Raw genomic sequence first — 23,486 nt, 5'->3', positions numbered from 1 at the left:
AATGTAATTGCAGGATGTGAACAATAATGAAATGATGTGAAAATGCATGCGGTGTATCGAGGAAATAGGGAAGAAAAAACCACAGGAGCTAAGGACTAACTTGTAAACAAGGAAGATCTTGTTGATAAGCATCTTCCTCCATACATCGTTATGTTATCTTCAATTCCCTCTGTCTGTTTGCCCGATAACCCCGAAGCATTACACGAAGAAGTTTAAGATTAAAATATCAATTAGTGAGGAAATGGTGAGGTTATTGAGCCGGTTAGCCACCAGACTGTCGCCACAGATATAACACTTCGACCTTACTAACTGAGTTGGCTGTACTTCAACAGGGTAACACCAAAAACAAGGCTGTTGTAACCAAGTGTTTTTAGTTGAAGTAAAGGTTTCACCTCCATTTCCATGTACATACAACCTTAAAAATTATTTCCAATGCTGGGCAATTGCAGAGGGGATAATGGGCGCTTTAAAAAAAATTGAAGCATCAGTGGAGCATAGGAGCTTGTTTCGCTCTTGGTGCTGTGGATCGATTAGAGGATGCCGAGAACTTCCAAGTCAATTTTCTGCAAAGCGCCCGTGCCTCAGCTACGAGCGCGGAGTTTCCGATTAATTCAATACACCAGCACAGATAATTTAATCGGTACTTCCTTCGCCCTCCACCTACCACACCATCAGGTATATCAGGATGATGGAGTTGTTTTCACCGCAGTGAGATGATTGAATACTGACGGACAGAGGAGAAAAAAATAAAATAAATGGAAATGGTTCGCTTCAGAAAAAGGAAGATTTGGAGACGAGACAGTCCGGGGCGCTTCCAGTTCTGCACCACAACACAAGCACACACATATATACATCTGTTTTGCCATTGCATGTATACAATATGCATATCCGCACGTATGGCTCTCTCACTCTCGATACATCCCCTGCACAAGTGCGCAAATCAAACCGAAGGCAATGAGGCAAATCAGTTCAAACCATTTCTAAAACAAAAATCTCACTCTTCATTTGCAGAGATGTGCTTAGATGTCCATTCGATTTCACCCCCTTTACTACTTCCTTTCCGAATTTTGTTTTTAAATGTCCGGAGCAGATGTACACATATCAACCCAAGAAGTTTATTCTTAATTGCAATAACTGCAGTTCACTCGGCGATGTGCAGAGTGGCCTGATGTGATAGAGCAATGAATGGTGCGAGTCTTTCACTGGATGGGAACATTCCTTTTGCCCAAATCGCTGAATATTTAATACATTGAGTGGGGGAGTTGGACCGAGTCTGCGGACCTCGGAAGTCATTCAGTGGGATTTCACTGATGGCAATGCTACTTGCAACTTGCGTCTCAGTTAAGATGGGAAGGAAAACCCTGATGTCTCTCGGGCGAGAGATTGCCCAACCTTCCACCGTCTGGCGAGAGTGAGGTCGGCGTGAATGCTGCGCGTCTGAATCATACATTTAAAAAAAAAAAATTTTTTTTAAAAATCATTTGCAGTTGTCGAGCATCGCGCCATGTTCGTTGGCTGCAGATGCACAGTGTTTTGACTGCAGCAAGTTCCTGGTGCCGGGCGTTTGCCGTTTGCTCATTCGGCTTGTTCCGAAACCCTACCTGTCTGTACCTCTGGACCCTGAGGCTGGTGGTGTTGTTGTTGTGACTCGGTGACTCGCTCTCCTCTCCCCCCCCCCTCCCCCCCCAGGGTTATACATCTGGGTGATGCTGTTGTTATTGATGCTGCCAGATTCCTCTCAAATACTTGTATTTAAAATAGAGCCCACTGTCATGTGACCGAGTGACTTTTTTGTTCCTCTTCTTCTTCTTCTTCTTTCTCCCCGTCGTTGGTTGTTTGCCGCCGCCGCCGCCGCCGCCGCCGCCGCCGCTGGCTCAAAAGCGATGAACTTTTGCTTTATTGTCATCTTTTGCGACCGCAACGCGGATGGCGGAGGGAGAGATCCCGATTCAGCTGGATGGTCGTAGGCCGGGGAGAGAGGCAGAAGTGGAAGTCTAATGCAAAACACGTCCCACACGAGGAAAAGGGGGGAAAGAGCGATCTGTGTACGGACTGGAAGGCTTTCAAGGGAGGGGGTGGGGTTGGGGTGGGGGGGGGGGGGGGAATCGTCGAAGTTGAAGCAAAACCCTTTAATGCTCGATTATTGGTGATTTTTAAATGGATGTTCTGTTTTTTTTTCTGTTAACGGATCTTGCCAAATACGATTTAAAAGAGAAGTCATTCTCCTTTTGTGCGGATTATCTGGGAAGATTGCGAAAGGTGGAGCGATCAGAGGGCTGATGACGGACCCGCTAGTTAATCCCTTTAATGCATCAAAAGAAGCAAGGCATCGTGGCAACGTTGATGTGGAAATCATGGGATATTCTGACCGGCTTGGGGTTCTGTGCGAAACTGCTGGTGATTAGTTTTGGCTGAGTTTTGAAAATACACACTGGCACAAAATACATACACATATATGCACAAATGCGCATATACATCTACGGTATTCTGAACGGAGTTGGGATGTGGACGATTTTGTGCGACCAGCTTTGCTCCTGAATCCATCCATCCATCCATCGGTCTTTCGTCACCCTGTCAGCCACGCATTGCTTAAATGGAATTAGTTTGGATTGGAGTCCCTTGCATAAGAATCAGACATGGTACATGGGCATCGGCTCAGATTGCTTCACGGTAAGTTCTGTCCGTGCGGTTTCAGCGAGCTGGTGGGTTATTGGCCGTGAGCGAGGTGGTTGTGGGGGCATGAGAACCCAGATAGATGGAGCATCAACAAACCCACGGGCAATGTACAACCGCTGCCGGGTACTCCATAATATAGATCAGACGGAGGTAACGTCGGGAGAGAGAGCAGGAGTGGGGAGGGGGCGGGGTCGAGAGGAAAGAGGGAGAGAGACTGACGCTTACTTAGCTAGTTGTTGATTTATCAGTTGACACTGAGATAATGACCAACTGCCCTCCAACATGAGCCTGTACTTGGAAGCACGGTTTAATTTTTTCTTTACTTCCCAGCTACATTTGTTACTACATACATTTCCCCTTGCTGTATCCAACTGCTCAAGTTCGAGTCCCTTAATGCCATTTGTTTCAGGGCTCTCAGTTTTGAACAATGTGTTGAGAGCTCCATAGGGAAGTGAATTAGAACTTCAATGGATTATTATTAGTTTCCGCCTACATGGAAGCCAGCGGAGGCAGTCTGACGGCGAACAAAAGTGTGTATTCATTAATTTGTCGTCTGAATAGGTTTCCGAGTGGACGGATATAAGTGTCTCTGCTCCTATTTACAGGGATAATTAATATAATCAATGTATTAAAATTGACAGAAACATCATTTGAAATGGCGGTAGTACGCGAACTCCTGTGAGCTGTATTGAACAATTTTATGGAGCATTACATACAGTTAGATGTTGATTATAGATGTTTAACCATTCCACAAACAACAAGACAAATCCTGGTGATAATTTATTTTCTCCTTGCAGTTGTATCAAGTCTCATCCTGTTAGGACTGTTTGTATCAACAAAAAAGATATCAGGTAACATTTTTCAAAGTGCCTATTCTTTATGAATCATGTTTTGTTCCTGCTATTTTAATGATCTGGTTGTAATCACTGGCAGCTTCCCCTTTTAATGTCACTTCCCTTTTTTCAGAGTTTACTGCAGTGATCTGTCAAACATGAAAGTGAATCATAGTTTGAAATGGCTGAAACATTTCTGCAATGCTTTGCCCAACATAAGACTACATTAGAATGAATATTGCAGTTTACTATGTGCCAGAATAGATATGGATGTTATTCTAAGTAGGGGAAGGAAATGAGAGTCATTTTGTTTTGTTTTATATTAAGATTTATCATATCTGTTGTGCCCCAGCACACCCTGAGCTGAATCTTAATTTTCTCTCTCCATCAGTCAAGCCTCTCTTCCGCTGTACCTGCAATATTGTCACAAATTTTAACAATCTCTCAATCATATTTCTTTATCAAATTCTGCCAAGTACATCGGTGAAAAAAAAAAATCTGCTTAATCTATTAAAGCATAAATATCTCTGATATATTGTCACACTCCTATATATGGAACATGAAGAAATCTCCCGATAGAAGTGGTAGTATTAAATTAAATGAATTTTGTGGTGAGTTACTTGTCATGCGTCTATAAATAAAATGACACTTCCATTGTATTGATGCAGAGTTCACGAGATCCTCAGTGGGCTTTAGACAGGATGGAAGCAGCCTCCATTTATTAGCAGAGTTTTGCAGCAAACTGACTTATACAATGTTCTTACAACTACCAAAATTAGATGAATGACCTTTTACAATATATTTAACCAAGCTTTATGGAAAACAAATACATCGCTGCTTTATTTAGCGAGTATCTACCCTAAAAAAAAAGAATAAACTGATTATATCATACCATGGGAATTTCTGAGGATAAAATAAAGTATTATACATTTGTAAAAAAAAGACACAAGGCGTTGGAGTAACTCAGCGAGTCAGGATATACATCTCATTTAGTACGAATGGGTGACGTTTCGGGTCGAGACCCTTCTTCAGACTAGTCAGGGGAAAGGGAAATGAGAGATATCGTCAGTGATGTGGAGAGATATAGACTAAATGAATGCAAATATGCAAAAAGGAACGAAGATAAAGGAAATTGGCCATTGCTAGCTGTTTGCCAGGTGAGAACGGGAACCTGGTGCAACTTGGATGGAGGAGGGATGGAGAGAGAGGGAGTACAAGGATTATTTGAAGTTAGAGAAATCAATACTCAACCACTGGGTTGAAAGCTGACCAAGTCTTCTTCATTTTCCCTTTTTCTTGACTAGTCTGAAGAAAGGTCTCGAACCAAAATGACACCCATTCCTTCTCTCCAGAAATGCTGCCTGTCCCACTGAGTTACTCCAGTTTTTTGTATCCACAGTGCATTCAGAAAGTGTTCAGACCCCTTCACTTTTTCCACATTTTGTTACGTTACAGCCATATTTTAAAATGGATTAAATTCTTTTTTTTTAATCATCAATCTACACACAATACTCCATAATAAAAGCAGGTGAAAACAGGTGTTTAGAATTTTTTGCAAAGTAATTAAAAAGAGATGACTGAAATATCACATTTACATAAGTATTCAGACCCTTTACCCAATACTTTATTGAGGCTCCTTTGGCAGCGATTACAGCCTCAAGTCTTCTTGGGTATGATGCTATAAGCTTGGCACACCTGTATGTGTGTAATTTCTCCCATTCTTCTCTGCAGATCCTCCCAAGCTCTGTCAGGTTGGATGGGGAGCATCGTAAATGGTGTCAAGTTAGGAAATGGGGAGGTAGAAAGAGATCTGGGTGTCCTTGTTCATCAGTCACTTAAAGTTAGCATGCAGGTACAGCAGGCAGTGAAGAAAGCTAATGGCATGTTGGCCTTTTTGGCAAGAGGAGTTGAGTATAGGAGCAAAGAGGTCCTTCTGCAGTTGTGCAGGGCCCCAGTGAGACCACACCTGGAGCACTGTGTGCAGTTTTGGTCTCCAAATTTGAGGAAGGACATTCTTGCTATTGAGGGAGTGCAGCATAGGTTCACTAGTTTAATTCTCGTAATGGCAGGACTGTCGTATGTTGAAAGGCAGGAGCGACTAGACTTGTATACACTGGAATTTAGAAGGACGAGAGGGGATCTTATTGAAACATATAAGATTATTAAGGGATTGGACATGTTAGAGGCAGGAAACATGTTCCCAATGTTGGGGGAGTCCAGAACCAGGGGCTACAGTTTAAGAATAAGGGGTAGACCATTTCGATCGGAGATGAGGAAAACATTTTCAGGCAGAGTTGTAAATCTGTGGAATTCTTTGCCTCAGAAGGCAGTGGAGGCCAATTCTCTGGATGCTTTCAAGAGAGAGCTAGATAGAGCTCTTAATGATAGCTTGAAGGGCCGAATGGCCTATTCCTACACCTATTATCTATTGTCTATTGATGCACAGCTATTTCCAGGTCCCTCCAGAGATGTTCGATCGGGTTTGAGTCCGGGCTGGACCACTCAAGGACATTCACAGACTTGTCACGAAGCCACTCCTGTGTTCCCTTGGCCGTGTGCTTAGGGTCATTGTCCTGTTGGAAGGTGAACCTCCACCCTAGTCTGAGGTCCAGAATGTGCTGGAGCAGGTTTTCATTAAGGATCTCTCTGTACTTTGCTCCATTCATCTTTTCCTCAATCCTGGGAGACTAAACGTCTCCCAGTTCCTTCCGCTGAAAAACATCCCCACAGCATGATGCTGCCACCACCATGCTTCACCGTAGGTATGGTATTGGCCAGGTGATGAACGGTGCCGCTTGGCATTCAGTCCAAAGATTTCAATCTTGGTTTCACCAGACCAGAGAATCTTGTTTCTCATGGTCTGAGAGTCCTTTAGGGCCTTTTGGCAAACTCCAAGCAGGCTGTCATGTGCCTTTTACTGAGGAGTGGCTTCTGCCTGGCCACTCTACTATAAAGGCCTCATTGGTGGAGTGTTGCAGATATAGTTGTCCTTCTGGAAGTTTCCATCTTCACAGAGGAATTCTGGAGCTCTGTCAGATTGACCATCGGGTTCTTGGTCATCTCCCTGACCAAGGCCCTCCTCTCCCGATTTCTCAGTTTGGCTGGGTGGCCAGCTCTATGAAGAATCCTGGTGGTTCCAAATTTCTTCCATTTAAGAATGACTGAGGCCACTTTGCTCTTCGGGACCTGCAATACTCCAGAAATTGTTTTATAACTTTCCCTAGATCTGTATCTCAACATAATCCTGTCTCGGAGGTCTATGGACAATATCTTCATGGCTTGGTTTTTGCTCTGACATGCACTGTCAACTGTGGGACCTTATATAGACAGGTGTGTGCCTTTTCAAATCATGTCCAATCAATTTAATTTACCATTGGTGGACTCCAATCAAGTTGTAGAAACATCTCAAGGATAATCAATGGAAACAGGATGAACCTAAGCTCAATTTTGAGTGTCATAGTAAAGGGTCTGAATAGTTATGTGAATGTGATATTTCAGTTATTTATTTTTAATTACTTTGCAAAAATTTCTAAACACCTTTTTTCACTTCTTCATTTTGGGGCATTGTGTGTAGATTGATGATTTAAAAAAAATCCATTTAAAAATAAGGCTGTAATGTAACAAAATGTGGAAAAATTGAAGGGGTCTAAATACTTTATGAATGCACTGTATCTTCATTTAAACCAGCATCTGCAGTTGCTTCCCACACTATACATCTAATTTATTCTTTCCATATTCCAAATTCACTTTATCATTTTTCACTCCCACCTATATTCTCCCTTTTCCATTCAAAACATATCAGTACTCAGCTCCTGTTGAAAATTTTCATGTAAAAACTTTTCTCTCTGTTATAAAACAAGTAATCCGTAGCCTCACAGTTCAAATCTCAACGCAATATTCACCCTCACAATGAACCTCCACGTTAGCTTTATCCACACTGCCTTTACAACTAAAGATCAAAATGTGGGAGGCCCAGCCATGCATTAACCAAGTAAGCTCAAATGAATAAGAGCTTAAGGCTGAATCTGATCTCTTTCCAGACAAATCAACTTCTTCAGAGTCAGTGCAATGTGGCTCCTGGATCAAGAATCCGGATGGTGGTTTCTTCACATCTCCCAATTATCCAAACAAGTATCCTCCTGACAGAGAGTGCACATACATTATTGAAGGTATGGTTACGGGGAATTGGCAGGCATAACATACTGTAGTAAAAGTAATGGGAATGTTCAAATTGCCATCTAAAGTGTCTAGCAAGATTTTTTTTTAAAACAACAAATGTGGCAACTATTGTGTTTCTATCTTTATTATGCCCAAATATTTCCACAGTAAGGCAACGGCAACTTTCATTTCTATAGCAACTCTACCTTATTCAAACCTCTTAAGATGCCTCACATGGGCAATAGCAATTAAAATTTGACAATAAAGTTGACACAAAAGGAGACATTTGGGCAGGTTGCCAAAAATGTGATCAAAGTGTTAAGTTTTAAGGTGAGCCTATAAAGGCAGAAAGGTTTATTTGGAGTTTAGAACCTTGTCAGTTGAAGACATGGCAGTTGATAGCAAGGTGATTAAAATCAACGATGCTTGTGGGACAAAATTGGATAAGTGCAGATATTTCAGATTGATGTAGGGCTGGAAAAGATATAGAGAAAGATAGATGGAGCTAATGGATGAGAAGCTCATGCGAATATTATAACTGAGCGAGTCACTGCAAGTAAATGAACATAGGGGTTAAGAGCAAAAGGCACTATTGCCACACAGGATATTGACATAAAGCTTTGGACAAGGTTCAACATGGGAGGGCAGCAGGGGAAAATAGTCAAGACTAACTTTTTCAGTCAGAGAGTTGGAAATCTGTGGAATTCACTGCCTCAGAAGGCAGTGGAGGCCAATTCTCTGAATGCATTCAAGAGAGATCTAGATAGAGCTCTTAAGGATAGCGGAGTCAGGGGGTATGGAGAGAAGGCAGGAACGGGGTACTGATTGAAAATGATCAGCCATGATCGCATTGAATGGTGGTGCTGGCTCGAAGGGCCAAATGGCCTACTCCTGCACCTATTGTCTAAAGTTAATAAGGTATTGTTTGGGGGTTTTAGCAACAGATAAGTTAGTGTGGGATCTGGATCAAATATGTTGAATTCAGGTTCCAGTTGCTAGATGGAGGAATATAATCTTTGGCCAAGTAATGGTACTTTGTTGGGGTCTAATGACAGTGGCTTTTGGCTTCTCAATGTGTAGATGGAGACAGTTTATGCTCTTTTTCCACTGCCTCTCAGGCAAGTATTGTGACAACTTAGGTGAAGTAGAGTGATTGAGAGATAGTCATGAGACTGATGTGAACATTTGCAGTATGTATGGACGCTGAGTTATCAGATAATATTTATGGATGGAGATAAGTCTTAGAGAAGGATAAGGTTGATTGCTTTTGTACAGCCACATGGGATGTCACTTGTTACTTTCATAAAACCCATTTCTGTACTGGGGCAGAAATGAACATATGATTGGAGAGAATTAAATAATGAGTTCTGGGAAAAAAAGGCACAGATCATAACAAGGTTTAACAAGGTGGGTAGGAAGGTGGAATCAAATTTTCCTTTTGCCATGGTGCTGAGAGCATTACACAAGAGGGTGTCTTGGGAAACGGTAGGACCATTCAAGGACAATAAAGGAAATTCTATGTCTGCGGCCAGAGAACGTGGGTGAGAAACTAAATGAGTATTTTGCATTGATATTCACCAAGGAGAAGGACATTGAGGATACTGAGATCATGGGACAGACATGTTGATATTCATGTTATCAAGCAAGAGAAGGTCTTTGATCTCTTGAAGAACACTAAGGTGGATAAGACTCCATGGCCTGAAAGGATCTATCTCAGGTTATTGAGAGAGACAACAGAGGAGATTGCTGGGGGTTTGACAGAGATCTTTGTAATCTCTCTAATCACAGGCAATGACCCAGAGGACTGGAGAATTACCAATTGTGTTCCTTTGTTTAAGGAGGGCAATAGGGATAATCCAGCAAATTATGGACTGGTGAGCCGTACAAAATTATTGGAGAATATTCTTTGGGATAGGATCTGTTCAGATCTGAAAAAGCATTAACTTATTAGTCATTGTCAGAATGGCTTTAAACTTGAGGGGACCATGTCTTATGAACGATTGAGTATTTTGAGGTGACTTCAAAGATGATTGATGAGAGCAGTTGTATACATGGACTTTAATACAGTATTTGACAAAATCCAAAAAATTAAGGCACATAAGTTACATCCTGACTTGGTAGATTGGATTCAAAACAGGATTGGCTATGGAAGACGGAGATTAGTGATTGGGATGGTGTATTATTCTGACTGGAAGTCTATGATCACTGGTGTTTCACAGGGATCAGTGTTGGAACCTCTATTGTTTGTGGTACATATAAATGATTTGTACTCAAATGTAAATGGGCTGAATAATATCCTTGTAGATGACACAAACATTGTGAAGAAAAGTGGAAGTAGTACACAAGAGAGTATCTTGGGAAATGGTAGGACCACTCACGGAAAAAAGAAGGAAATGTATGCTTGGAGCCAGACAAAATGGATGAGGAAGGTGTTATTATTTGGGATATACTTCATTTGGATAAATGGACAGAGAAATGGTAGATATAATTTAATTTAATCCATATAAATGTGAGGTGTTGAAGTTTGGGAGGTAAAATGTAAGCGAGCAATATTCAATAAATAGAAGTAACCTTAAGAGCATTAATGTAGACAGGAATCTTAGGATGCCAGTTTTGAAAATGGCAACAGAAGAAGATAGGGCGGTAAAAGGGCATACTTGCCTTCATCGGTCATGGCATTGAGTAGAAAAGTTGGGAAGCCATGGTGGCACTTTATAAAACTTTGGTTAATCCTCATTTGGAATATTGTGTGGAGTTCTGGTTTCTGCATTAAAGAAACATTGTGGAGGCTTTGGAGAGGATGCAGAAGTGGATCACTAGGATAATACCAGGATTAGAGAGTATTAGCTGAAAGGAGAGGTTGAACAACTTGAATTATTTTCTCTGTACAATTGGAGGCTGAGGAATGATCTGTTCAATTTAGTTTATTGTCATGTTTACTGAGGTACAGTGAAAGGCTTTGGTTTGTGTGCTATCCAGTCAAAGAAAAGATTATACCTAATACAACCAAACCATCCACAGTACACAGATAAAGGATAAAGGGTATGACATTTAGTGTAAAAATATAACATTGAAGTCTGATAAAGTCCATATAAAGATAGTTCAAATGTATCCAGTGAGGTAGATGAGAGGTCAGGACTGCACTCAAGCTGAGCAGAGGAACATTCAGTTGCCTGAAAGAGACACAATTAGTATAGATGGCCAATGTCTTTTTCTCAGGGTGGAGGTATCAAATACTAGAGGTTTTCGGTTTAAAGTGAGAGGGGGAAACTTTAAATAGTGATGTGTGGAGCAGGTTTTTTTTCATAGAGAGTTGTAGGTGCCTGGAATGTTGCCAAGGGAAGCAGATTTAATAGCAATGTTTAAGAGGCATTTAGATGGGCACATGGACTGGCAGAGAATGGAAGAACATGGACCATGTACAGATAGATGAGATTAGTTTAAATTTGCATCATGCTTGGCACAGACCTTTTTTGTCTTGAATTGTTCTATGTTCTACATTGAAAGAAAGGGGATAGTTTTTTGAAAAGCCAGACAATTAAAAAGGTCAGTTAACATAGAAGTTAAGAAGGGAGCTTGAAAAGATTTACTTTTTAACTTGGTAAGACTTTCTAAAACATAACCAGCAATATCTTTTGTGCTATTTCCATGTTCTTTATTGTTCCATTCAGAATGCTGAGGACTACATTTTCAACACATAGAACCCACATCCTCTTAGCTTTTTAAAATATGTACTTTTGTGTTTTTCATTAAATTTTTAGATATTAATTGCAGACAGCTCTTCTAGCAAGGTTATTTTGGAACTGAAAATTAATTTAGCCTACTTTAATATTATAAATTCTTACACTGTGTAATTTAGTATTAAGAGCTTTCCACATTTCATCAGTGTTGTGGATTTATTAATGAGAGTAGATCATTTTGATGTAAGATGCAATAAGCATTTAAAACTATTCAGGAAAAAAATGTAAAGAGCAAACAGTATTTTATAATATTAATGATACATTAATTTATGATATATTGATCTATGCTATGCAACACATAAATTGCATTTAATTTACAACAGATTTGAAATTTATTTAAGTTAAGGTTGCCATTATACATGCCCTGAGCTGTGTTCCATGTCATCTTGTATCTCCCAAATCTGTTTTCTGCTTCAGAATGTTATATCATCATAAGTTATTATGGCAAGTATTAATATATTTATTATGTAGAATTAATTATTTGATATTTCTCTTTAGCTGCTCCAAGACAAAGTATTGAACTTTACTTTGATGAAAAATACTCCATTGAACCTTCTTGGGAATGCAAATTTGACCACATTGAGGTGCGGGATGGACCCTTTCCATTTTCTACTGAAATTGGACGTTACTGTGGTCAAAATATTCCACCTTTTATAACATCATCGGGCAGATTTTTATGGATTAAATTTGTTGCTGATGGTGAGCTTGAATCAATTGGATTCCTGGCAAGATACAACTTTATACCAGGTAATTCAGGATTTCTTTTTCTCCATATAATAAAGGAAACAAGAGCAATATAGATATTAATGCCTTTAGATTTATCTAATGTACATGCAAGTAATATTTGGCACATAGCATATATGTTTATTGTATTAAGAATTGAGAAAAATACACCATCTATAAATAAATATTACTAAAAATGGAACCCATTCCTTTTCCTAATTGAATAATATATTTTTTATGCTTTGCTGCTATAATATGGATTCATGTTGACGTATTGTATGGAGCAGGAAATGATGAAAGAATTATATCACCATCTGATTAGGATACAGTTAATTAATTGCAGGAAAAAAAAAAGCTTTGGATGAGCATACAAAAAAATTAATAGGTGGGGAATTTCCTCATTATATCTTTGGGGAGAAGTATTATAACTTTTTGAACATTTCAGTATTTTAAATGTGCTGCTATTTTTAAATTAAGCTGCAGTGTTGTGCAAAAGTATAATATTGGATAAATCCAATGAGGTGACAGTAATTCTTTTGCTATTGGCATATCGATGTTGGTTAAAAATCAATGTTTCCCAGATAGTCTGGTTACAGAGAAACACAGTAGTTTCACACTAGGAAAAGGAAGTTTCACCCATACACTGTTACTTCAAAGTGAATGTCTATGTGTCAAGCTGTATTAAGTTATCAGAATTAATGATAATTGTAAACAGATGCTAAGTAATGTTTTATATATTTTTTAATCAATTGTGTTTACTATTAATTTAAATAAGATTTATTTAGTACCACACACAAAAAGAGTGTATTTATTTTACAAGTAAGTTCCATTCAAACACTCAGGATATCAAAAGTTAAATTTGAAATGGGCATAAGAATCAGGATGTATCTTTAAACCAGTCCTATTGATTCCAATATCGGCAAGACTTTAATTTTAAGATGCCTGCTCATTCTCTGAATTTCATTGTCCATGCAGTACTGACTAGACTAATGATAGAATGAAAGCATTAACAGGGGGCAAACGTTTTGAATGGCTAACACATTTAAGAGTACCCCAAGATGCTGGAAGCTGGTTTGTATCTCCAATAGGGCATGTGGATTTTGACTGGAGCAGTGCTGTCATGAATTCTGCAAGTAAATGTAAATCTAGGATACACAGAAGAATGGCACGTCGAAAAGTAAATGCAGCAAGATGGTCCAAAGTTGCACCGCAGGTTCGGTGGATTGCATGCAGTATTTGAGAGGTGCCCTCAATGTGGCAGGAGGCACAAGACATTCCAAACACACACTCATAAAGTAATGGGGGCAGATATTGCAAGAAGTAAATGCCAACAGTCATGTCTCAAAATATATACATGCAGTGCAATAGGTTTTCTGTTATTACAAAAGTTGCCATTGTTGGTGAAGGCATTCACACATGCCTTAACTTACCAAGTGCCCAACTAGACTCACCCACTGCCCAAGTCACCACAATCACACACACCATCAATCAATATCAGTCAAGACTTTCATTTAACATACATACGCTTCACCACACCCCCTTTACACACATGTCGTATACTCGCATATACTGTCTGCTACTCCACCATGACAGCCACATCATTCAAAATGTATCTATGGCAGACACCCGGCACAATTTCACAGAGTATATTACACTGTAGTGTGCAGCTGGGTACAGAGATGATGACTAGAGAGGGCTGATGAGTCTGCAAGTCTCTCATTGTGGAGGCATTGTTGTTTCGATGCCATGGCTGAGTGCTGACTTGAGACTATTGAAAATAAACCAGATATCATTCTACCCGACCAGGATGCTTTTTATTTCCTGTCAGTTTGATAGAATGTTGAAAATATGCACTCTGTGTCCAGACCTTGCAAACGTAGAGTAGATGGAAATATCCCTTCAAACCCACCTGCAGTCCCCTATCCTACAATCAGCGGCCTTTCTACCCTACACATTGGGGGTTATAGCTGAGATCACTGCAAAGACATTCAAGAAGCAGGAGCTAAAGAAATATTCAAAGATTCTGCGTTAGATATGGTGTCAATTAAATGATAAATTTGGCATGCAATGTTTATTTTTGCGTTGCTTTCAATGTTGTTTCCATGCTGAAATTGCGATGGTCAGTGATGGGCCGTAATAGTGAATGAGAATTGTTGAAGTGGTAATTGGATAGGATAAGATTGTCTTGGCTATTTCCCACTTCCTTGTTCATCTCTTTCTCTTCCTCATGCTTCTTAGCTACTCACTCTTCAACAAACTGCATGTGCGGTCTTCGCACCATGATGAGATGATGCAACATGCGTTAGACCACCGATCTTTGTGACATCAGCTCCGCTATGTATTATGGGGCATTTCAAGAGCAGCGTAGAGAGAAAAATGTTTTGCACATTGATAGTTAGCTCCACCATATCACATTTCCAGAGGCACCATGACTTTCAATGGACAATATACAATAGGTGCAGGAGTAGGCCATTCGGCCCTTTGAACCAGCACCACCATTCAATGTGATCATGGCAGATCATTCTCAATCAGTACCTGTATGCCTGCTGCTAATGTGTACACCATTTATGCACTCTAGTTTTCGACCATGCCAATAGCAGAAAGCCTTTATCACCCATTAGCTACCCTTTGGTTTGCCTTGGTGACTCACTTGCAGCCGGCACTGCAGACATTCACAGAATGAAGGCATCATTGCTGTTACTAGGACACCAGGCATTGATCTGCATGATTCACTACCTATGATTGCACAGAAGCTGGACTTTGTGGGACCAATGTGCATAGAGTTAATGGCATTCTGAAATGTTAGGAAGCCTATGACCCTATCCATTGCGCAGTCATCTCAGTTTGAACAAAAGTTATGAATTCATTGCTATATTAAGTCAGTAAAATATCCTCTAAAACTAGTCATTCCACTTCCTGATTTTGTTTTACAACTTGAAAGCATTTTCCAGAAAATAGCAAGCATTTGCAGAATTGAACCAACATCCAGCAAAAATCATACAGTAATAATTAATAATGGTATTGTTCCATTTTGTAGCTGTGTTTATCTATTTGGTGATTTGCTCAGCAGTATAATCTCTGGTATAAGAGAAAGTAAAGAAACTGGACAGTTTCTGCAAAAATTACTGTAGGTGCTGGAAATCTGAATGGAACACAGTAAGTGTTGGGAAACCATTGCAGAGCAGGCAGAATCTGTGGAGAGCCAAACAGAGTTAACATTTCAGTTTCAATTCCTTGCTTCAGAATTAGGAAAGATTAGAAATCAAATATGTTTTAAGTTACAGAGAAACTATAGGGTGGAGAGAATAAAGGGAGTGTCCGTGGAACGATGGAGACTATGAGAATGAATAACTCCAGTCACAGCTTTCTTTCATTTGCCTTCCAACCACATTATCTTCGCTCTTCCCACTTGCTCCATTCTCTGCAATCTAAAATAAGTTTCATTTCCAACTTTTTCTAGCTCTGCTGAAAATTGTCAACTTGAAATGTGTCTATTTCTCTTTCATGAATGCTGCTAGACTTGCTGAGCATTTCCAGTATTTTCCACTTTTTACGATGGACAATTTATGTGACTGAATTTTGATATGGATGCAATTGAAAAGTAATTTTCATTAAAATTGTGGAAGATAGCTTGAGACAGGAAGAAAAACATGTTTTTTTTGTCAATACTATAATCAGTTGATATACTGAGGTAAAGCTGATTGTCACATTACTTCCTTGTGAACTCATTGTACAAATGTGCGCACCACTTTTCCATGCAATCAATCAGCTGTGATGCTGTTTACAGTGGGCCATAGAAATTGGGAGTGAGGTGTCAGAATGACAGTGCTATCATCTGAGCTTGAATCTACATTGTCACAGTTGACATAGCAAATTTGAAGAGGATGTATTAATACTGTAATTTACAATGGCAAATGATGACACAAAAATGTGACCTGAAATTGTGGAGAGAAGGTGAGATACATTGAAAGGAAGTGTTTGCTCTATGTAAGATTTCAGCACTGTGGACACAGTGATTTTCAATTTACAAAATATTGGCGGTGCAAACTTGAATATTGGCGATGCAAACGATGAAAAAGTGGTTTGGGATCAACCCACATTTAATCCTGCCTGTGCTTCTGTGGATACAGTACAAGCATTTAGCTGATGCTAAATTTACATAATTTTGCATTAAAGCCTGGAAATTATATTTGCACTGACAGAATACAAAATTGTAATTGTAATACATTCATATGGCAATGCTCTGTACTTTACTCGAACATCGGTATTATCTTTTCATTTTATACAATTTAGGATTTGTTTTCGATTGTGGTACAGTGTAGAAGTTATACAGTCAATATTCTAAATAGAAACTTAATATTTAGGGTTGAAATTTGGTGGGGAAATATATCAACTAAAATAAAAGTTGAATATGGTTCATTTTATACTCACAAGCTATTCCTATGAAGAAGAGCCATTTTTTAAATTAAAAAAAAAATGCTATACACATTTTCAGTTATGCATTCTTCAGATTCCATGCATCTCTCTCTGTCAACTTCATCTTTTCTTAATTCATAATACAGGCTGGTATTCCTATTCTTAAATATATATTTTTTACAAGAGTTGCTTTATAACCAGCTTTAAGATGGCACAGGAGCCATTAATACTGACCATTTCTGTTTGGAACATTGCTTGAATAAAATTAGTTTCTCACTGTATGAGAAATCCAATAGGAGCTCATTGCTCTTAGCTTTCCATGGCTTGCAATATCAGTGAATTTTGTGCTGCATTGGCTGAGGTTATGATATAAATTGACTTTGTGAATGCCTAATAAAAGATAGTTTTGGTGCATTGCTTCTAATGTTTAACAAAATTTCTATCACAACGGTAAACTATGCCTTTATCAGTTTTATTCGGAGACACTGACTCACAGTTTATGTTTAAAATTTGCATTTTAAAAGCTGCACCATTAATCACCAGGACAACAATTTTCTCTTTACGATACAAGAATCCATTTGTGCCCTTTTCTACTTCCTCTTCTTTCAATACTACTGAAAAAAATCGAGACATCCTTTTTGCATATTGCACGGTCACAGTAGCAGAATAGAATGATTTTGCTGTTTCACAAGAAAACTGTGTGTAAAATTCATCAGTCTTCTGTTCAAAAAGTTCCTTAATTCATAACCTTCAAACATTCGTTATGAGTTCAACACCAAGCAAAATGGTAGAAATGGCATCACATTGGGCTACCCTAACCCTTCTCCCTCCGCCTCACCTATTCCTTCAACTCTTACCTCACAAAACTCTCCCTTCTGCTGACTGATATACTTCAGTTGTGATTGATCATATTGTCCACACTACCACCATTTCTAACCAAAAAGCTCATCGGCTGATTCCAGCCTCTGAATTTAACACTTACCGGACCAATCCTGGGGGATATCTAAATGCATTCTCCAGCTGCTGGATAATCTCCTGGTAACTAGCCAACTGCTCAAGTTGCCCAGCTTTTGGGTGGGAAAGGAATTAGACTTTTAACTAAGTCTAACTGTTTAAATAAAACAGCACCTGCGATTTTCTAGCTGTGCCTCTTCTTGAAGTTACTTACTGCAGTCAATATCAACTAAATGATATGATGGTACAGAGGGGTACAAGTGCAGAGTGTGGACATTAAGAGTCATAGAGCCCAGGAACAAAGTCAGCAGCAATCATTTAAAGTAATCCTAACCCAAAACCATTCTCCCCACATCGAACACAGAACAGCACAACACAGGACAGGCCCTTCGGCCCACTATGTTTGTGCTAAACATGATGACAAAGTAAACTAATCTCATCTATCTACACGTGACCCAAATCCCTCCATTCTTTGCATATTAATGTGCATGTTTAAAAAAAACTCTGAAATGTGACTAATGTATCTTGCTCCACCACCACCCAAGCACCCACCACCCTCTGTGTAAAAAAACTTGTCCCACGCATCTCCTTTAACGTTTCCCCTCTCATCTTAAAGCTATGCCCTCTTGTCTCTGTCTCTAGTCACCATTTTAATTCTTCTTGTATTTTACCACTCACCGACACAAAAGAGATAATTTAGAGTGGCTTATTAATCTACCAACATGCTCTGGGACATGGGAGATGGCTCTGGGACATGGGAGGAAGCTGTAGCACCCAGTGAAAACCATCATATTCACAAGGAGAACATGTGAACCCCACATAGTTAGCATCAGATGCCAGGATTGAGCCCATGTAGCTGGACCCATGAGGTTTTACTTCATATGTTGCTCTTCTGTCTTCACATAAGGTAGCAGGACAAGCTACAAAGGTTATTAAAAGAGCAAATAGAACTTTACAAATTGAGCCATAGGCTATATATATATATATATATATATTTTTTTAAGAAACAAGTTATCCTGAGTTTTTGTTAAGGATTTTTCAAGACCATTTGTAGAATACTGCAATAAATTCAAGACAAAACACTGCAGAAACATGCTAAAAACATGCAGAGGAAATGGGAAGAAAGGTTTTTGAAATGCTGGATTTAAGTTATGTGGAGAAACATTAGAAATTGGAATTGTTTTCCTTTGACCATAGGAGGTTGAAAGATTTGTTGTGAGTTCAAAATCATGAGGGTTTGAGTAGAATAAATGTAGAGAAAGCATTTTCAGTTGCAGAAAAAAAACAAAATTCTAAGGAATGCTCAGCAGGCTGGGTAGTATCTATAGAGAGAAACATAGATGCTTCATCCTCTTGAAGTGTTAACTCTATAATTCCCTCTACAGATACTGCCTAGTCTGCTGAGCATTTAATAACAATTTTCAGCATCTGCAATTCCTTTTGCTTTCCACTTTCAAAAAGATTAGTGGGCAAGCTTGACATTTATTTACTTCTAATTTTTGAGTAATCAAGAGTTAGGTGGCATGGCAGGACAATGGTGTTCAGGTGAAAGATTAGCCCAGCCATTAATTTATTGAATAGTGGAGCAGGCTCAAGTGGTCATGGAACTCTACATCGGCTCCATTTTCAAAGGGCAATGACTTAAAATAATTACTAAATAAAAACAGATGTGACGTAAGGAAAATAGTGGTTAAAGTTAGAAATGTACAATCTGTGAGGGTGAAGGAATTAGATTCATTAGCACCTTTTAGATGTAAATTGGATAACTACGTGTAAGAGAAACATTGTAGAGTGCTTTGGGGAAAAAAGCAGAAATGGGATTAATTGGAGAGCTCATTCAAAGAGATGGTGCCAGGAACTGAATGGCTTCTGTCTGTTGTGTCTCATTCTGTGAAATGCTCAGCATTTCTCAGTGGGACAAAATTACAGCCAAGCAGTTGATGTTTATTTTATTTTAAAAAGTACATTTGTCGTGAAGACAAATGACAGTTGGCAATTCCCAAGTGCTGCCTCTGTGCAACTGAAGAATACACTCCCACTTTTGTAATGCAGACAATTTTTTCATGGCCATTAACTTAATTATATTTTTCATTTCTGGCACAGGGGGGAATTTCACATTTCATGCACAGGCTTATTTATTAATGGAGATCTAGTGTTGATTTTTTCTATCCACCACTCAAGAGGTCAGAATGCCCCAGTGTTATGTGTGGTAGCAGAGAGAACATTCTGTCTTGGAACAATTAATAGCGAATTATTAAATGGCTATTGTGCGAAGCATATATATATATTAACATTTATAATGTACCGACATATTATTGTTTTCCATTAAATCATGCTTCAGCTTGTTCCAGAGCATGTTGTACCAAATGTTTTTTGTTTAAATGGTCGATACTATCATGTATCATATGTGGGTGCCAGCATTTTCCAAACAACAAATAGTGGAGGTGAAAGCTGACATTTTAGTGACATTAATTTAACAATAACTATTAATCAATACACTGGACAGAACTCTAGTGTCCTTGTTCAAAGTTAAGGTATGCCACCATTTACTTCAACCTGAGAGGTCTCGGTTTAATTTCCCAGTTGGGAAATTGGATTTCACATGGTGCCGCACTCCTTCAATACTGCAGTAAATACTAATTTTGGGTGGTGGGCTAGAGATGGTTCTTCTCCTGCTTGTGGGGAACATGCAATATAGGCAGGTTGTGTGTTCTGATTTACTGCCAATCTGCAGTTGCATTTCAACCAAAGGAATCACATTTTCGAAGCAGAGGGGAAAACTGAACCACTATTATATATGCCCTTTGACCAAAGCTGAATTTCTGCCTCTCTAAAGTGGGAATTAGATCAACAGCATTCCAATTCAGAGGCAAAGAAGCCACCAGTGAATTTAGACTGGCCCCTGAAGGTAAAGCTGACATTATAATATCTGATAAGTAAGACATTTTCCTCTTACTGGTTGTAGAACTTGGGTAATCCATTTAATTATTTTGAAAAATAGACACATGTAGACTTTGATGAGAAACACCTTTGTTCCTTATTGTCATTGAAAGATTACTTCCATTAAAAATAGATTGCAGAAAATTATTCAAACATGAAAGATGAAACACATTTTGATTAATAAATTTTATTAAGATAAAGCTCATGAAAATTAAGTGAAAATTGAAAGGAGAGTATTCAACTCCAAGTAAGATCTGCAATGAATGAAATTGATAATGATTACGAATTCACATCATTGCAATAGTGTGAGAAGATTATTTTTTTTAAATCAAAGGGTTTTTTTCAGCCACAGATTTTTTTCTGTTACTTTTTAATTAAAGTAGCATCTCAAAATGCAGGAACATCGAGAGGCAACACATGTATCACAAGGTGGTGGGAGAGTCAAGTCAGCTGCCATTGAAAATGGGAGCATGGATTATAAGGCTTCATTGGTGCTTCCTGTAATCCAAGGTGATAGCAATATAACTTCACATTACCCACTAATTCTAATAATTAAAGAAGTTCCAATTGTTGGAGCTTAGTCATTTTGTCTTTAGACATCTCAGCAGATCAATAAGGTGAGCATCTAGCATCAAGACTCTATTATCCTCGCTCTTGCACATCAGAAATATTGTCCACATTGTGATGTTGCAGACAGATGCCAGGTCTTCTTGCCATGGAGCTGCTCCAGGCAAACTCTCCAGGTAATCCTTATCCTTCCCACTGAAAATCACCAGCGTTCCATCGGCCATGAGGTAGCTACTGGGTGGTAGTGTGTAGCAACAGTAGGGCAGGATAAAGCAGAAACATAACAAATGACTGTTTTGGTGAGGTTTACGTGCTTGGACTTATTTTTTTGTTGCCTTATATTTTGTATCATGGCCAAGCAGAAGTTGAAATAGTCAGGAATTGAATGAAATTGAAGTGGGCTACTGTGGGGGTATCTGGCGAGTTGTTATCTCCAAGAGGTGGGTTATTCATAGGCACTTGGACAGAAATAAATTGTTCCAATTACCTCTTCCTCATCATCTTGCTCACATTCTTTGTAACCTACTGTTCTTCTTCCTGATTCCCAGCAGATGTTGTTTGCAGAAATCTCAATGTCCTCCAGCATCTGTTCCACCACTCTGGCATTTTCCCAAGGTACTTAGTCCTTGGTCAATTTAAGATGCAGTCTATAGAAGTCAATCAATGACTAACTTGCATACAATCGATGTGTATGAAGGAACTGCAGATGCTGGTTTAAACCGAAGGTAGACACAAACAGCCAGAGTAACTCAGCAGGACAGGCAGCATCTCTGGAGAGAAGGAATGGGTGACTTTTCGGGTCGAGACCCTTCTTCAGATTGAAGAAGGATCTCGACTCGAAACGTCACCCATTCCTTCTCTCCAGAGATGCTGCCTGTCCTGCTGAGTTACTCCAGCTTTTTGTGTCTATCTTGCATACAATGGATTATCTCTTTAAATAGCAATGCTAGCGATCTCTCCTGGTGCTGAATGCATCTTTAAATGTGTGAAATTAAGAGGGAATGTTCAGTAATGGAGATTGGTATTCGTTTATTATTGTCACGTGTAGCAAGGTACGGTGAAAATCTTTGGTGTGCTGTCCAGTCAGAACTTACCATACATGAATACAATCAAACCATAAATAAATACAAGATGTGGTGCAAAGAAAAATTAAACAGAGTGCAGAATATAGCATTACAGAAATGGAGGAAGTGCAGATACCAAAAAAGTGTAAGGTCCACATTGCGATAAATTAGGAGATCAGCCTAATTACTCTGAAACATGGTGGATATTACACAGAATAATACCGCACCAATATGACATCCACCCAACCCACACACATATTGTGCCTGGCTGTTTCCATATTATAGACAATAGACAATAGGTGCAGGAGTAGGCCATTCAGCCCTTCGAGCCAGCACCGCCATTCAATGCGATCATGGCTGATCACTCTCAATCAGTACCCCGTTCCTGCCTTCTCCCCATACCCCCTCACTCCGCTATCCTTAAGAGCTCTATCCAGCTCTCTCTTGAAAGCATCCAACGAACTGGCCTCCACTGCCTTCTGAGGCAGAGAATTCCACACCTTCACCACTCTCTGACTGAAAAAGTTCTTCCTCATCTCCGTTCTAAATGGCCTACCCCTTATTCTTAAACTGTGAAACCAAAATAGCACTCTTTTGTCAAGGCATGGATGTTCTCTGACTTCTTAACTTACCTACAGATGATTTTGGGCTCATTAATCGTATTCTGAGAATACAATAATTGTTTAATTTACAAACATTTGATTTACAGATTTTTGCTCTAATGCCACTGCCACATGTCATCGATTTTTGAAGCTGTTTCTTTCTATATAAGTGGTGTGCCATTCTATGTGCATTTCTCTGTGCATTCTGTCCAACCTTTTCAATTTCGTAAATTTTGAATTAGGAGATTTGAGGCACACAGAGGGTGGGATACGTTTGGAATAAGCTGCTTGAGGAGGTAGTGGAGGCAGAGGCTATTGCAACATTTAAAATACATTTGGACAATGTACATGGATTGGGAAAGAGTAGAGGGATAGAGATCTTACACAGGCAAGTGGGATTACCAGAGAGAGTCATTACAGTCAGCATTGATGACTGATTGTAAGGGCTCATTTTTGTGCTGCACCTTCTTATTATTATCCGATTCTTTGATACATTTCTCAGGAATGCGTCCCTTTCAATTAATATGTATTGCCACCACGTTTTTACTTCTGTGTCATTTTATGTGTTGCTCATAGCTATTCTCTGCAGCTGGACTCAAGCAGTTCTATATGGTTGCTGGGTTATGTAAGATCTGCTCCCCTTGCAGCGATTAGCAATGATGGATACATGCAACTGCTATGTATTAATTATTACCAGAAGCAGTGCTTCTCACTTTCGTAGGGCAGCCTAATAGCACAGATTTCATTCAACTGAAAAGGGAGCCAATACCTTAATCCTGCATCCGTACTGAAGGTTGCGGTGATGATGCCCAC

At 39.3% G+C, this 23,486-nt stretch overlaps 1 protein-coding gene across 4 annotated transcripts in view; it reads left to right on the top strand.

Moving 5' to 3' along the window:
• The first annotated feature begins 1,496 nt into the window (after nt 1-1,496).
• neto1l (neuropilin (NRP) and tolloid (TLL)-like 1, like) overlaps nt 1,497-23,486 on the top strand; it is a 178,986-nt gene continuing 156,996 nt past the window's right edge. For 2 of the 4 annotated variants that reach the window (XM_078397823.1, XM_078397824.1), the window contains exons 1-4: nt 1,497-2,670; nt 3,474-3,527; nt 7,550-7,678; nt 11,906-12,154. In XM_078397823.1, coding sequence (XP_078253949.1) covers nt 2,637-2,670; nt 3,474-3,527; nt 7,550-7,678; nt 11,906-12,154 — 466 coding nt within the window. In that variant the 5' untranslated portion in view covers nt 1,497-2,636. Of the gene's footprint in view, nt 2,671-3,376; nt 3,528-7,549; nt 7,679-11,905; nt 12,155-23,486 lie in introns of those variants that run through there. The other 2 variants (XM_078397825.1, XM_078397822.1) reach the window with 2 other exon arrangements.

Source organism: Rhinoraja longicauda, chromosome 4 (assembly GCF_053455715.1).
Source record: "Rhinoraja longicauda isolate Sanriku21f chromosome 4, sRhiLon1.1, whole genome shotgun sequence".
In the NCBI taxonomy this organism is placed as follows: domain Eukaryota; kingdom Metazoa; phylum Chordata; class Chondrichthyes; order Rajiformes; family Arhynchobatidae; genus Rhinoraja; species Rhinoraja longicauda.
This window is presented reverse-complemented; position numbering and strand designations above follow the sequence as displayed.